The sequence below is a fragment of the Lucilia cuprina genome, chromosome 3 (assembly GCF_022045245.1).
Source record: "Lucilia cuprina isolate Lc7/37 chromosome 3, ASM2204524v1, whole genome shotgun sequence".
NCBI classification, from domain to species: Eukaryota; Metazoa; Arthropoda; class Insecta; order Diptera; family Calliphoridae; genus Lucilia; species Lucilia cuprina.
Window position 1 is genome coordinate 2,297,890 of NC_060951.1, and position 17,032 is coordinate 2,314,921.

Below are 17,032 nucleotides of genomic sequence, written 5' to 3' on the forward strand. Positions count from 1 at the left end.
TATTTCACTTTTCATAAGGAGACAAAATTTCCTTTATATAGATATAAAATACATTTAAATTATCACTTCCTAGAGTCAAATGAATATCTACAAAAGTCACGACCATACAAAAATTAGTGATTGATATATTTTGTTATATTTTATAAAAATAATTCTATAAAAGTTTCCATTATTAAAGATTTCTTTAATTTTTTAAAACTAGATACAATTTCCTTTCTATCGATATAACACACATCTATTTTAAAGCTTCCTAAAGTCAACTTAAGGTATACCAACCTAAAAACATACAATATGATAACAGCAAGATGGTTTAACGTTATTTTATTAAAAACGTTTTGTAATATTTTCAATCATTAAAGCTTTTATACATTATTGAAAAGCATATAATATTTCCTTTGTATAGATATATAATATCTCTAATGTTTTAAACCATTTCAAAGTCAAGAATGTGACAGAAATTAGTTGTTAAATTTGGTTTGTTTATTTTTGCTAAAAAAAACATTAAATATTAGTTTAATTAATACAATTTGCATATACTATTTAATAGAGAACATAATTAGCTTTCCATTGATATATAATATTGTTACTTAAACTTTTAAGGTAGTAAAATAATTGAAGTTAAACTTAGTAACCTTAAAAATTTTGATAAAGTTGGCTGTTGCTTATAGAGTTACAGTTGTATCTCTTCAACAGCATTACCATAATTGAAAGGTAAACAATAGTCATATGAACTGTATTATCAAAACATTAACATTTTAGCAAAGATAAATAAAAATTTCATATTTTTAATGTTTAATTTATATTTTTATACTAAATTAACTATTTGAATACGCAATATTATTAACTTTTTATATGTTTTAAAGATTTTCATTTTTTTTTGCTTTTTATTTATAAACAAGAAATAAATCTAGTTTAATATGTAAAGGAAACACCCTGTTACCACAAAACTGCCTTAACGTAATTGAAGTAATTGTAACTTTAACTGTAAACAATCAACTAAAAATAAATAGAAACTTAATACATTTTTATTTTAATTAAATAATTTTTTAATATTGTTCTTCTATAATAATCTACAAAACAAATAATTAAAAAAAAACTATTTTCTTAAGATATTTTTTATTTAATTTCTTAACACCCTGTGACAAAATGACATTTACGACTTTTGTTGTGTTTGAAAACAAGAAGAAGCAAGATCATGATGCCATCAAAAGGTGAAGTTAATGCAACAGCTGATTACTCATACTTTCTTAAATGGTAGACACAACTGTCAAAATACTTCATTTCGGACTATGGTAACCTTAAGTCATAGTCCGAAAATGTATAATAAGAAATAATTTAAAATTTTATTATAACTCAATTGGTGGCGTTTTTTCAATCTATGTGGTATTTTTTTTTTGTACGGTAAATTAAAAACAGTGGCAACATGTAATCGTTTTCACCTTATGAGTGCACCCTGTGAAAAAAAACTGAATGCACACTTGTCAAACACATGTAAACATAGGCAAAGAAGTGTTAAAAGGAAAAAGTAGAAATTTTTCCACAGTGCGAAAAAATGAAACGACCTTAATAGCAGAGAAGAAGAAAAAAGAGTAATTTTTCTTTTCCAAAATAATTAAGTAAAACTTAAATAAAATTACAAATATATAAACAATAAATTATGAAAAAAATGAAGTGTATTAATAACAATAAAACTACAGTGAATGTGTTGAAAAAAACATGACAAAATTGTAAAGAAAAATCATATTACGAGGTGATTAATGGGCATAAAAGAAGAAATGAATAAAAAAAGTGAAATTCAATAGAATGACGACGAAAAAACACGACAATTATTGAAAAATCAAAGAAATAAAAAAGTTAATAAGAGTTCACAGCATATAAAATGATTATTAAACAAGATTAACAAACAAAGAAATTACGAAAAAGAAAAGAATGTTTAAGAAAATTTACAAATAAATCAAATTACTCAAAAAAAATAAACTAAAACACACACACACACATAAAAACACAAAGTTTGCAACCATCCCGGGAGTGTTGGATTACACACTTGGTTAAGAAAAAATATAAAAATAAATTAAAAATTATTAAGCAAATAACTGAAAAAATTTAAGATTACTCAAGTTTATTTTAAAGCAGAAAACGAAAAAGTGTTTACAAATAAACGTATTCATAACAATTAATTGCTGTTTGCAGCCCATTGGCAATGCCTGGGCGTAAGCCATGGGTTCTCAGACCTTGGAAATATTACGTCAAGGCGTCTGGGCCTCTTTAACTGGTGGCTGGTTTTATGATCCTCATCAAAGTGTCTTTTGCAATGTAGTGCACTTGTATTTATGGTTGTTCTTACTCTGTACACCTTTTGTGGCCTATTTGTATTTTCCGGAAACATGGCTAACTTGGTGCATTTACTGTATACTCACCAGTGTCACAGTGCTGCTGTTAAAAGTGGCCAATATGGCATTGCATCGTCTTTACGATCGAGCGCAGTCAATGTCAGAGGCAAATATAAAGCAACATTTTTTCAAGGTTACCAAGGAAACGGCTACAGAAAGGTAGGTGACCTATATATTGTTATTAACATCATCGTCATCAGCATCTTCATTATGTAGAGGGAAGCAGTAGGGATTGTTTATAAATTTATATTTTGTTCGCTTGGAAAGGCTTTTGTTTACATGGAGGTCATTTTGTTTTGATATTAATACCCTACACTATTATGGTGGGTAGGAATAATGGATTTGTTTTGATGTTTGTGATTCCTAGTAATACTGATTTTACTTAGAATATGTCTGTATGTCTCCAAACTGACCTAGAACTGAACTAGAACTGAACTAGAACTGAACTAGAACTGAACTAGAACTGAACTAGAACTGAACTAGAACTGAACTAGAACTGAACTAGAACTGAACTAGAACTGAACTAGAACTGAACTAGAACTGAACTAGAACTGAACTAGAACTGAACTAGAACTGAACTAGAACTGAACTAGAACTGAATTAGAACTGAACTAGAACTGAACTAGAACTGAACTAGAACTGAACAAGAACTGAACTAGAGCTGAACTAGAACTGAACTCAAACCAATTTAAGTTTAATTATGTATAGTGTATCATCAAGTCGACTTTACTTTCTTATTTCTTTTGTATATTTTCTTCACAACATTATATCAATGTAATATTCTACGTCATTTTGCAGAAGTCGTAACAATGAACCTGGCATTGAAATGAAGGTAATGCATGTGGGTGAAGAGGAGGTGGATATGGCAGCATCAGTGGATAAGGCCATCAATGAAATAAGTGCAGAAAATAGTATGGTTTCTATAGACAATGTCAATAGTATAATTGGTAAGAAAAACAAACACTATAGGATTGAACTTCAACTAATTTATTTCTGTCAAAACTTCATTTTAGATTTAAAAGTTGATGTACATCGTAAAAATAGCTCCGAATCCATAGAGTTAATGTTTTATGCTCCCTCTATGTTATCCGGCAATAGCCAACATGATCAACAGTCATTAGCCGGTACGGCTAGTAACTCCAAATCAATACGTTCCTCGCACACTTTAAGCCACAATAATAATAACAACAATAACTCCATAAGCCTAACAGATCCACAAGCCAAATATATATCAGTATATCCCAAAGATAACAGTCCTATAGCCTCCACTAGTTCCAATTGCAATAGCAGCAATATACACAGTACCCATGCAGCTCAAAATAACGCCCTTATAGGACCTAAACCACCACATTTGATTAGAAAATCCTCGGAGATAGTAAGGGGTCATCAGCGTCGTCGTTTAGAAAGGCAATCAAGTTTAGATGCCGCCGCAGAATCAGCTATAGTAGCGAAATTGTTAAGACAATCTTCGGATACGACATCCAATACGAAAATGTTAACGGCGCCTTCAAACGTCGCCTGCCAAGGAAATGCTGAAAAATGTGATAGTTTTTTACACGCACAATTAACGAAGGCTGGTACTTCTGCTTCTTCCACGACGACAGCGGCTACTGGAAATTTATCAACTCTAGCACAGGCACAACGATCAAATACAACGATTTCGAATACGAATGCTTTAACGGGATCTTCATCTGCACTCAAGAGTACTCGCCTACAGCGGCATCGCTCCTCTGAGACTCACGATGAACGTTTGAAACAACAGCAGCGTGGCAGTAGTATGGGTGCGACTGGTGCTGCTCCTGGTGGTGGTATATTTCTCTCTATACATCATGAGAATGGTCATCATTATCATCACTATAGACATCATCATACTCATAGGCGAGGCGGTAGTGGTGGTGCTCCTCCTATAGCCAGCAGTGGTTCTGTGGTTGTTTTAGGTTCAGGTGTTAATACCAGCGATAGTTTCGATGTCGATGATATGGAATTGGGTTTGGGTGGCAGTGCCAATGTGGTGGCTCATGGCAGTCATTTGAGTGGAGATGGTAGAATGAGAGCTTTGCCGTCATGGATTTTGGGTGAGTACAAATTTTTAGTGAAATTTTGATGAAAACAAATTTGTGTTTTTTACCAAAAAAAAAAAATATTTCGTTGGAATTGTTTCTATAATTCGCATTTACTTTTCTTTTAGGATCCTCATCCGATGTGTTCATTGAAGATGACAGTTTCACTAAATCCGATTTGGGTATCGAACAACTAGACGATCGTAGCGCCTCCTCATCCACGCGTGTTCATCCTCATGCCAATCAGTATCGTTTAAATCATCCGCATCAGACAGCACGTGGTGCCAACATAAGTAAAGATCCCATTTATACAATATCAGCTCTACAGCTGCACAAGCGCCCGCGACGAGAAGGAGCCATTAAACGACGCCGGCACTCAAATGCCACAACGCTATTTAAAACGCCCACAGATAGTTCCTCAAATGTTGGCAGCCAGCCAGCGACCACAACTACGGTAAGGCGCATTAAAAGTGCTGCTCTAGAAGTGGCTTGTCCACGACCCTCAGTATCGAATTTATGTCCACACCCCAATAGTGTGGAGGCCATTAATGGTCAACAGCAGATAAAGAATCCGCAAAATGCATTGCTGCCACCGCCCAGCAAGTGTCTGGTGCGTAATCCTCATTTGAATTTGTGTCCAAAGTTTGGAGGCAGCTTTGGTGGCAGCTCTACAAATAGTAGTTTGGACTTTGGTTCTACTAATGCCCTCATAGATCCAGTGTTTGAGTTAAAAGAACAAAAAGAGAAGCAAACAAAATTGGAGGTAAAGGAAAGTGAAGATGCAGAAAAGGAGGAAGTGAAAGATATTAAAACAAAAGCGGAAGATGTAATGGATGATGAATCTCTAGGGGCTGTAGGTGGAGTATGTCCTCACCATTTCCTACATTCCCATAATCAGCGTCAGCATCATCATAGTGCTGAATCAGATGTGGGCCAGATATTGAATGACAATAAAAACGATGAGGAGGAAGAGGAAAGTGAACAATTGAATGGTGATAATGATACGGACAACAACGATGAAGAGGAAGAAGAAGATGAGGATGAAGACGATGAGGAAGAGGATGATGATGAAGAGGAAGAAGATGATGATGATGAATTTAAAGATTTCGATTATAATGTAGAGCATATTTTAGAGGTTTTGGAACATACCCACAACCAACTGGATGATGATTTAAGAAATCATCAGCAACAACAACAGCAAAAACAAATAGAGATAAATAAACTGAAAACAGATAATGAGGTGGAGCATCAGCATAATAGTATTTTAAAGCGAGAAGAGGATGATGAAGAGGAGGATGATTTAGAGCATGAAGGTGCCATAGCCTTAAGAGAACGTTTACATTCCACAGATTCTGAAACAGATAATAACGGCTCACGCTCTCCTTTGCTGAGTAGCAGCAATAAAAAATGGATTAGCACCACCAAGGAAAAGATCAATGATAAACAATTGAAGGATGAAGTAAAAGCGGTACAAAAACAAAAGCATTCCCTTAATAACAAACAAATAAATATGGCCAAATTGGAACAGCCCGATGGTGATCCTCAGGCAGCCCCTGTACAGGCTGCACAGGCTCAACAACAAAATCAAAATAATATTAGAAGAAATGAAGCCGATTCCGGCTGTCCTTCCAGTGATTGTGAACAAATAAGTGCCAGTTCTAAAGATGTTTTATTGTCCTCCATGGAATTGCCAAAATCTACTAAAGAAATAGAAGCTACAGAGAAAACAAAAAACTCTTTAGATTTAGCCGAAAGTTCAAGTAGTAATAATACAGCGGTAGGTAAACGTTTAGGAGCCATACCCAAACAAGTGCAATATAGAGAAGTAGACGAAAGAACGGGTGCCGATTCTTTGCAATTAAGCGGTTGTTCGCATAACTACAAAAGGCATGCTGGCAACTGGAGTTCAGTGGCTCCCTCAAGTCAATCTACTCAGACTCCCAACTTAAAAGGCATTTCTCGAACTTCCTCCTCTTCCAATAGTTCTCATAGTGTCAGTGCTGAGTCTTTTACAGCGGATATACACAAAATGCTTTGGCTTATGCATGGCGGGGCAGTAGATGAACGTGGTCGTCCTGTGAATGCAGAAAATTTAGCCTCCATACCTCCTCCGAATCAAGGTAACATGTCCAATGCTCATTTGCAGTTTTATCAAGATGCTTTAAAAGCCTTAAACTCTGCTTCCTCGGCTGAGAGGTTAGCCTTAACCGAACGTTTGTATCATAGAGAACAATTGCTGAGACGCAGCTCTAGGCAAAGAGATGCCGAATCCAACAGTGCCATAGAACAATGGCATTTGGATTGCAATGATTCGGGGCCTCATATGTTAACCGCAAACGGTTCACGTTCTACTCCTCTAACACAAGTAATGATTGACTCACCCTCCTCTGCAAATGTCCTAAATAATCGCAATGTTAGCGCTGCCACCACAGTCTCATTAAAAGGTTTTATACAGGAAATCATTAACGATGAATTGCGCAATTTGGGTTCTACGCAAAGAGTAGGCTCTACACCCTTAACCTCGGCTAACAATAATGCCACCATGGCTGCCATACTCAATGTAGATGGTCATCATATTGAAAACTATTGCGACTATTGGCGTCCAACCTGCATGTTGTCATCGGAAAAGCCCTCCATTGCGCCCAAATCATTCTACAAATATCGCTTCAAATTGGGAAATTTTAAGCAAGAATTTAAAATCTCCATGGATCGTTTGGAATTATTGGCTCTATTCGATCGTGATATCCATTGGTTACATATATTCCTATCGGTATTTCTAAGTGCTGCCGTAGCCTATCTAGGCTCATCTATACTACAGCACAATTACTACAAAGATGTGTTCGCCTTTTTGTTTTGTGCTGTCATAGCGGGTTCACAATATTCTTTGCTGAAAAGTGTACAACCAGATGCTGCCTCTCCCATACACGGGTTTAATAAGACGGTGGCCTATTCGCGTGCTATTTATTTTTGCATGTGTTCGGGTTTGTTGCTGATATTTCAGCGTTTGAAAGTGGAGTATGATATGGCCGCAATAAAGGGAGAACCTCAGCCGGAATATACATTTTTTGGTATTGAGTTTCAACCCGCTCAAGTGAATAGCTTGGTTTTACAAGCTCTCTATATATTTTTGTTAAGTTTTCCATTAATCTTTTCATTGGGTTTGTTTCCACAAATTAATACTTTTACCATGTATCTGATGGAACAAATTGATATGCATGTGTTTGGTGGTAATGCAGCGGGAAGTTTGATAGGTAAGTGGATTCTTTCTTTTATTGGATTCTTCATTTTTAGTTTCGATTTGTGTTGTAGTTCTGTTCTAAATCTGTTCTAGTTCTGTTCTAGTTCTGTTCTAGTTCTGTTCTAGTTCTGTTCTAGTTCTGTTCTAGTTCTGTTCTAGTTCTGTTCTAGTTCTGTTCTAGTTCTGTTCTAGTTCTGTTCTAGTTCTGTTCTAGTTCTGTTCTAGTTCTGTTCTAGTTCTGTTCTAGTTCTGTTCTAGTTCTGTTCTAGTTCTGTTCTAGTTCTGTTCTAGTTCTGTTCTAGTTCTATTCTACTTCTGTTCTACTTCAGTTTGAGTTAATTTTTGAATTGATTTGTTGTTAATCTGTTTTGTTTCTTGCATTTCCAGGTTCTGTCTTGTGTGTAATACGTTCATTTTTGGGTGTTATGCTTTTGTATGGCCCCCTTTATGCGGCCTTCAGTGAGGGCAAAGGTACTCAGCACATAATCTTCTCTATATTTTGTGCTCTGCTTATACCCTTGGGCTATCATTTGTCACGTTCGGCCAGTGATTTTAGTCACATATGGGCTATAGTAAAAAATTGCATAATGTCAACCTATCACGAAGATGACGATGAACTAAGCAGCACCAGTACACAGAAGCTAACCTCTAGTACACCTAAAAGAAATAGCACGCATAAGAAACGTGACGAGGAAACGAATACACAACAAAGTGAAAATATTGAAATGTCTTCGTTGGAAAAGATAGGTGAAAATAATGAGACCCCCGAAGAAGAGGTAGAGGCTGATAAGGAACAGAATTCGTTGCAACAAAAACGCAGTAAATCGAAAGCTTCTTCCTTAGGGAGCAGTAGCCAGACTTTGGGTAAAACTTTATCCACCAGTAAAAAGGCCATTACAGCTTCTTCCAGTTCTTGTAATTCTAATTTGGAGACGGAGCCTCATATAAAAGAGGAAGAGGAGCTGGAGCTGCAACAAACTAAAAAGGAAAGTACTGCTGTCTCTTCCAAAGAAACAGAAGCCGATAAAATGTCTACATCCTCCACTACCAATCCGGCAGAAATGTCTACATTGACGGGGGCAATAAATGAAAATGATAATGAGGTTTTCACCATGAATTGTCCAGATGTATCGAATGCTGAATCGGAAACAAACTCCGATCCTTTACCCAAAAAGTTACAGTACACTGTTAATACGCGTTTGAAAAACGATTTTGTGGTCACCATCTTTCTGGCGGTGGTTGTTCTAGGTCTACACTGCAGCACTGTGTTTACGGTATTACAACCCGATTTGAATATTGTATTATATGGCTTTACCGGTGCTTTGGGTTTCTTGCTACACTATATCATACCGCAAATGCGTAAACATATGCCTTGGTTGTGTTTTGCCAAACCTTTGCTGAGACAAAAGGAATATGGCCGCTATGAGGTTTGTCATGCTCCCAAAATCATGTGGTTTGAAAAGTTTTATATCTACTTGTGTCTGCTGGAGAAAAATGTTTTATTCCCTTTATTGGCCATATCGGCATTAACGGCTGATGCTTCGGTTATAGCCGCCAAATATGGCATAGCTTGGGGTACTTTAATTGTAGCGGTATGCGCTTTAAAATGTAAGTTTTTTTCTCTTTTTAAGATAAAGATAAAGAAATCTTCTTGATGTTTTTTTATCAATCTAATATCGTTTCAGTTATACGCAATGCTTATTCGGATCCTACCAATCAGTACCTGATCGTTATGTTTACCGTTTTATTCTTTCGCATCGATTTCGCCATGGCTTCGGAAACGTTTCTCATTGATTATTTTTTCGTTTCGCTGGCTTTTAGGAAATGCTGTGATTTCTTTTTGAAGGTGAGTACTAATATTTCACTTAAAAATTTTTCAAATTTTACTAAAAATTTCTTTTTAATAAATATTTTCTTCTAAAATTTAATTAAGAACGCTTTAACAAAAAAAATCACTGAAAAGGTTTTAAGCAAAAAATTTCGCAAATCTGCAAAAAAAAAAACCACCAAAAAATTTCACAATAAATTTTTATTAAAAACTTTCACTAAAATTGTTTAACAACAATTCACTAAAAATTTTAACTTAAATTTCACTAAAATTGTTCACCAAAAATTATTACTAATATTTTTCACTAAAAATTTTCACTACAATTTTTTACCAAATATTTTCACTAAAATTTTTCATCAAAATGTTTCACACTAAATTTTTACTAAAATTTTTCCCATCAAATTTTCACTAAAAAATTTTACTAGAATTTTCACCAAAAACTTTCACTAAAAAATGTAAACTAAAAAAATTTCACTAAAGTTTTCACCAAAAATTTTCACTAACAATTTTTATCAAAAAATTTCACTAAAATTTTTTACTAAAAATGTTTCACTCAAAATTTTTACTAAAGTTTTTCACATTAAATTTTCACTAAAATTTTTCACCAAAAATTTTCTTTAGAATTTTTCACCAAACATTTTCACTAAAAATGTTTCACTCAAAATTTTTACTAAAATTTTTCACCAAAAATTTTCGCTAAAACTGTTTATCAAAAATTCACTAAAAATTTAAACTAAAAAAATTTCACAAAAGTTTTCACCAAAAATTTTCACTAAAAATTTTCACCAAAAAAATTCACTCAAGTTTTGCATAAAAAATTTCACCAAAAATTATCAGCAAATTATCAGTAAAAACTTTCTCTAAAAGTTTTCGCCAAAAATTTTCAACAAAAAGTTTCACTAAAATTTTTCACCAAAAATTTTCACTAAAATTTTTCACCAAAAATTTTCACTAAAATTTTATACCAAAAATTTTCACTAAAATTTTTCACCAAAAATTTTCGCTAAAATTTTTCACTAAAATTTTTCACCAAAAATTTTCACTAGAATTTTTCACTCAAAATTTTTATTAAAATTTTTACTAAAATGTTTCACATCAAATTTTCACTAGAAAATTTTTCACCAAAAAATTTCACTAAAATTTTTCACTAAAATTTTTCACTAAAATTTTTCATCAAAAATTTTTACTAAACTTTTTCATCAATAATTTCCATAAGTTTTTTCATCAAAAATTTTCACTAAAATTTTTCACCAAAAATTTTCACTAAAATTTTTCACCAAAATTTTTCACCAAAATTTTTCACTAAAATTTTTCACCAAAATTTTTCACTAAAATTTTTCACCAAAAATTTTCGCTAAAATTTTTCATCAAAATTTTCCACTAAAATTTTTCACCAAAAATTTTCGCTAAAATTTTTTATCAAAAATTTTCACTAAAATTTTTCACCAAAAATTTTCATCAAAAATTTTTTACCAAAAATATTCATCAAAAATTTTCACTTAAAGTTTTCATTAAAACTTTTCACCAAAAATTTTCACCAAAAAACAACTTATTTCACTCAAAATTTTATTAAAAATTTCGACTCTTTTTAAATGTTCTCCTTCCCCATTACAGCTTCAATTTATTGTCACTTATATAGCACCTTGGCAAATAACTTGGGGTTCAGCATTTCATGCATTCGCCCAACCCTTCAGTGTGCCCCATTCGGCCATGTTATTCCTGCAGGCTGGCATATCGTCATTACTCTCAACACCCCTGAATCCCTTTCTGGGTAGTGCTATATTTTTGACATCCTACGTAAGGCCCATTAAGTTCTGGGAACGTGACTATAATACACGTCGCATAGATCACTCGAATACCCGTTTAAGTTCACAACTTGAACGTGATTTGGGAGCGGATGATAATAATTTAAATTCGATATTCTATGAGCATTTAACACGTTCCCTACAGCATTCGCTGTGTGGTGATTTGCTAATGGGTCGTTGGGGTAATGTCAATCAGGGTGATTGTTTTGGTGAGTAAATTATTTCCATTTAGTTGAAAATTTCGTTTTATTTATTAAGGGATTATATGTGTTTGCAGTTCTGGCTTCTGATTATTTAAATTGTTTGGTTCATATCATCGAACTGGGCAATGGTTTGTGTACCTTTCAAATGCGCGGTTTAGAATTTCGCGGCACCTATTGCCAACAGCGTGAGGTAGAGGCCATAACAGAGGATGTTGAGGATAATGATGGCTGCTGTTGCTGTGATCCTGGTCATTTGCCTCGTATGCTTAGTGCCAATGCCATGTTTTCAACACGTTGGCTGGCTTGGCAAGTGGTGGCTTCCCAATATGTAGTGGAGGGTTATTCGATATCCGATAATTTAGCCAGTGCTACCTTACAAGTATTTGAGTATCGTAAGGTTTTGATAACCTATTATGTTAAGGTTTGTTAATCGATTTACTTCCAGTGATTGATGGTTTTCTAATGATTTTTCTTTTTTGTTTCATTAGAGTATTATTTATTATGTTATTAAAAATCCTAAATTGGATGAATGGCTGAATTCTGCTGTGATACAGGAAGCTTTACAGCACACCATGAGTAGACAATTCGTGGATCTGGATCCTATTTTCAATTTTAATTTAGATGAGGATTTTGATTTTCGTGCCGTGGGCATAACACGCACTAGTTTTTGTTATGTTTACTTAAGTTGGCTGAATTATTGCTATGACAAACGTAAGGAGTCATTAAATCCTACACAGAATCCTACACAAAATCCCACACCCACTTCTGGCCAGGGAGTTACCACCCAACAACCACAACCAGCAGCTGCTGCCTCTACCAGTACCTTGGCTAGCACTCCCAACTTGTCTACGGCCCAACAGAAGTCTCAATCACAGCAGCAGCTTAAGATAAGACCACAAAAAAGTGCCACCATGACGGGCAGTAATGAGGGTGTTGTTAATTCCGTGGAACAAATGTCTACTTCGCATTCGCTGGCCAATATCTCACGGCAAACTTCTGAAAGTGCTCCAGGCTTAAATTCTACTACTCCTTTAACCAGATCCAGTAAATCGGCACCGTCGGGCAGTAAACATTGTTATCAAAAAGGTGACTATTCTCCTTCTGCACGGCAAGAAGCTAGAGCCGCCTCAGCTGAACCTTCCAGAGGAGCCCAACAGGACAAACCTCCTCAAATAAAACTAAAAGTACCTTCTATAGCTAAAGACTCGCCCATAGTTTCGTTATGTTTAGCTTTAAGCCTTTTGGCTCGCAGATCCCTGGCCACTGCTTCTCATAGTTCTTTAACAGGCGTGGAATTCTTTTTACACGGTTTGCATGCTTTATTTAAGGGAGACTTTCGCATAACATCGCCCCGTGATGAATGGGTATTTGCTGATATGGATCTTTTACATGCAGTGGTAGCTCCAGCCGTTAAAATGGCCTTAAAACTACAGCAGGATCACATCTCCAATCCAGATGAGTTTCGAGATCCCGATGCTTTATTTGAAGCTATAGATACCTGTGCCAAAGATTTGGTTATTTCCCATGAGGCCGATCCGGTATGGCGTAGTGCGGTTTTGAGAGGTGCTCCCAATCTTTTGGCTCTTCGTCATGTTATGGAAGATGGTTCAGATGAGTATCGCATTATACGTTTGACCAAACGTTTTCTCACCTTTCGTGTTATCAAACTAAATCGTGAATGTGTGCGTGGTTTGTGGGCGGGTCAGCAACAGGAATTGATCTATTTGCGCAATCGTAATCCGGAAAGAGGCAGCATACAGAATGCCAAACAGGCCTTGCGCAATATCATAAACTCCAGTTGTGATCAGCCTATAGGATATCCCATCTATGTTTCTCCCTTAACCACCAGCTATGCGGACACTAATGAACAGTTAAAGGATGTTATAGGAGGACCTATTACCCCGGATGCTATAAAGAATAACATATTACAATGGTGGCATCACATTAGGGAAAAATGCCGACAAGGCTGCAGTTCAGGATCTTCCATAGAAACTACACATTTAGGTTTACCCTCGGGAGCTTGCAGTAATCTTGGAGAAAGTGGGGATTTGAGACCTGTATATATTTCACCTCCCATTTACAACACCTTGACCGCTAGTACAATGTTTAGTTTAGCCGCTACGGGAGTACCTGGAGCTACTTTAAGCTCACAATTTGGCAGTGATGGTTTATCCTCCATGCGCAGTTCTATAACAGTTATAAAACCTTCGTCCACCACTTTATTGGCCGGTCTACTCAATCGTGAACAGGAACTACTAAAAGAGGCTAGAGCGGGCGGTAATAAACAGCAACTCTCCTCTTCCAGTATCAGATCTTCAGAGCGTAGAGCCACTCTACCCATAGCCAGCACTAGTTCAGTTTTACCCGAAGTCATTAAAGATTCAGATGATTCCTCACAAACTTTAGATAAAGATGCCTCAAATGATAGTGTAGCTGCTGGAGGAGGAGTAGTTGGGGCAAATTGTACAGCTTCTGGCAGCCCGCGTTATACAAAAATCTATTGTTCCTCGGGCAATCTGGGTATTGGTAATATAATTACAAATCCCGGTGATTACCCGCGTAAAACAAAAGGTCCCATCTGTTTAACAGCGGCTGCAGCAGCGGTACAACAGAATTCCCCACAAACAAATGCCAATAGCAATCAATCGGCTATAGCTATAGTGGCGGAAGGACAGTTGGGTGCCTGTTCAAGTCGAGTTAATCAGGATCATCAAACTTCACAGCCCAGATTTGCATTATTCGAAAAGGTTATCATAGTCGATGAAAGAGAGGTAAGTGAATTTTTTTATAAAATTTAATTAAACAAAAAAACTTTTTCTCGCCGCATCTCTAACCAAACTTTGCTAATTTCTTTCCCAGATCTTCCATAACATCGATCAATGTCGTCGCATTGTTTGGCCCTTTGAAGCTTTACGCCAAAAAGGCGGCCGTTTGTCGTGGGATGGCTGGGAACCTCGAGCCGGTATGGTAGGCTATGTCATACACATTTGGCGTCCCAATCATCCCAATAAAATGCATCGTACACCTCTCAATCGTGATGTCTATCTCATAGAGATTGGCAAAAACTATGTGCCGGTTACGGCCAGTGGTCTAAGGCAATACAATCAAGCCATGGATAGTACACAAAAGGAAATTGAAACTTCTAGGCGCAACTCCCTACAAAGAGAAATGTCTGAGCTAAGGCAACAGCAAGCGGAAAGGGGTTTGACACCTATACTAGGCAGCAGTTTAGAATCACCTACTTCAATTATAAACGAAGCCGGCGGAGGACGCAATTCGGCATTAGGACAAAAATCCAAAATACAAGCGGTGAGTAGTAGTTCATCAGAAGATGAAAGTTGTTTATTACATCTTCAAAAAGAAAGACAAGAAGAATATTTGAAAAATCTCTGGCAACAAGTCATAGAACAAGAACAAACTATTAAAGATGAAATACAAAATGCAACAAATACCACACAGCTAGCTAGGGAACAGGTCACCACAAGTTCCACAGATAAAATCAATGAACAAAAACTTGATATTAATAAAACTAAACAAATAGTTAACAAAGAGACTGAAGAAATAGCCCAAACTACTGCACCTGAAACTGCTAAAGAAATGGTAGAACAATTGGTGGAGAATGTAGTAGAAGAAATGTGTGATAGGGTAGAGGTGGAGGAAAGTAAAACAACAAATGCAGCTTTAGAAAGTGTTGAAACACCAGCGAGAGATCACGTTAATATTATAGAAATTAAGTCAGAAGATGTAGATGATGATATAGTGGGTGAAGAAGAGGTGGATGAGTGTGGTAATGTTAGTATTGTCTATAGCATTTAAAATGGTCTATAATGCCAAGGGAATTCGGTAGAGAAAGCTTTGAAAAAGCTAGAGAATTCTAAAGAAAACTAAATTAGTTTTAAAGCAAGACATTAAGGGAATTCAAAAAGGTATTGAACTCTTGGGGAATTAGGGAAAAAGCTTTGGATTGGAAGAACAAATTTAAAAGGTTTTAAAACTAAATAGAGCTTAAAAGGCCTTCAATATTCTTGGGAATTCGAAAAACTAACCAAAATTAAGTTTATGGGCAAGTTGAGCGAAACAAAAGTAAAGGTGATTCTAACCTTAAAATTAGTTAAAATCCGGGTTTCAAACTTAAATTTTGGACTTTTTTGTTAAAGAAATTTTTAAACTTAAATGTTTTTTGAGACTTTCAGCAAGTTGTTGATGTTCAAAATAGTACATAACCTCAAAAAACAGAAAATTTTGTTTTTTAACCTCAAAAGAGTAGTTTTAACCTTAATTTTTGAATTTTTGTTAAACAACTTTTATAAATTAATGGTTTACAACAGGTTTTTTTGGCTTAAATAAGTAAAAATAGTTTGATGATTTGCCAAAACATAACCTCCAATAAAGAAAAACATAAAAATTTTAACCTCAATTTTGAGTTTGTTTGACTTAAAACTTTTACAGTTTAGTTGTTTATAGAGTTTTTTGTTTAGTTTATCGATCTGTTATCGAAATGCAGTGTAAATAGTTTATTATTGAATTTTCTTCAAAACTTAAGCTTAAAAATCAAGTTTAATAAAAAATTTGCAAACATAACCTCAAAAAAATTAACATTTATGTTCAAAATAAAGTTTTTGAAACTTTTAAGGAAAACTTTTTTTAAATAAATTCAATATTTTAATAAATTTTAAGGTTTTTATAAAATTTATATTCTTTTTAATGGAAAATTGGATAAAATAGTTCAAAACATTTTTTTTAGAAACATAACCTTAAAAAAGTAAAAAATTTAGCAATAATCACAGTTTTGCCTTTGATTTCAATAGATTTTAAACTTCTTTTATATGTTCTCAAACATTTTTTTAGAAAAATTGAAAACAACTTTGCAAAATTAAAAAAATATATAGACATAACCTCAAAATCAACATTTTCTATAAACATAACCTTGAAAAAAATACTTTTTCTTTTTTTTAAGTTTAAAATTTGTGTAAAATTTTTTAATTTTTTAGATTTTCAATAGTTTTTTTTTCGAATTTATTTAAAACTTTATAAATTTATTAGAAAAATATGAAAATTTAAAAATCTAACCTTAACCTTAAAATGTTTAGAATTTTTTGAAATTGAAAGTTTAAAAAATCAAAATTTTTGTTATTTTTTGGATGAAATATTTATTAAATTTAAACAGTTTTAGGTTTTATTCAATATTAGCTTGCTATTTGTTTTAAAATCTTAAGAAATTTTGTTAAAAACTAAAATTTTCTAAAAACATAACCTCAAAAAAAAAAAAAAAACAAAATTTGTTTAAATTTCATAAGTTTATTATGTTTTCTATATTATTTTTAATAGATCTCAAGAGTTCAAGGTTAATGACTGCTTTCTGTTAAAAATTTGAACAAATTTGTTAAATAAATTCAAATTTTGAAAAAAATAACCTCAAAAAAATAATAAAAACAAAACAATAACATTTTTGTTAAAATTTCATAATTTTACTATGTTTTCATTAACTTGCACATAAATTTTGAAAAA

General features: G+C 34.2%; 1 protein-coding gene across 1 annotated transcript; it reads left to right on the forward strand.

Annotated features, from left to right (window-relative positions):
- The first annotated feature begins 1,276 nt into the window (after nucleotides 1-1,276).
- LOC111679757 (protein pecanex) lies at nucleotides 1,277-16,126 on the forward strand. The gene is made up of 10 exons (XM_023441355.2): nucleotides 1,277-2,549; nucleotides 3,189-3,337; nucleotides 3,404-4,465; nucleotides 4,579-7,701; nucleotides 8,076-9,296; nucleotides 9,374-9,534; nucleotides 11,131-11,530; nucleotides 11,599-11,945; nucleotides 12,013-14,295; nucleotides 14,384-16,126. The coding sequence occupies exons 1-10, from the start codon at nucleotides 2,218-2,220 to the stop codon at nucleotides 15,338-15,340; spliced, it is 10,035 nt and encodes a 3,344-aa protein (XP_023297123.2). The 5' UTR covers nucleotides 1,277-2,217; the 3' UTR covers nucleotides 15,341-16,126.
- The last annotated feature ends 906 nt before the right edge of the window (nucleotides 16,127-17,032 follow it).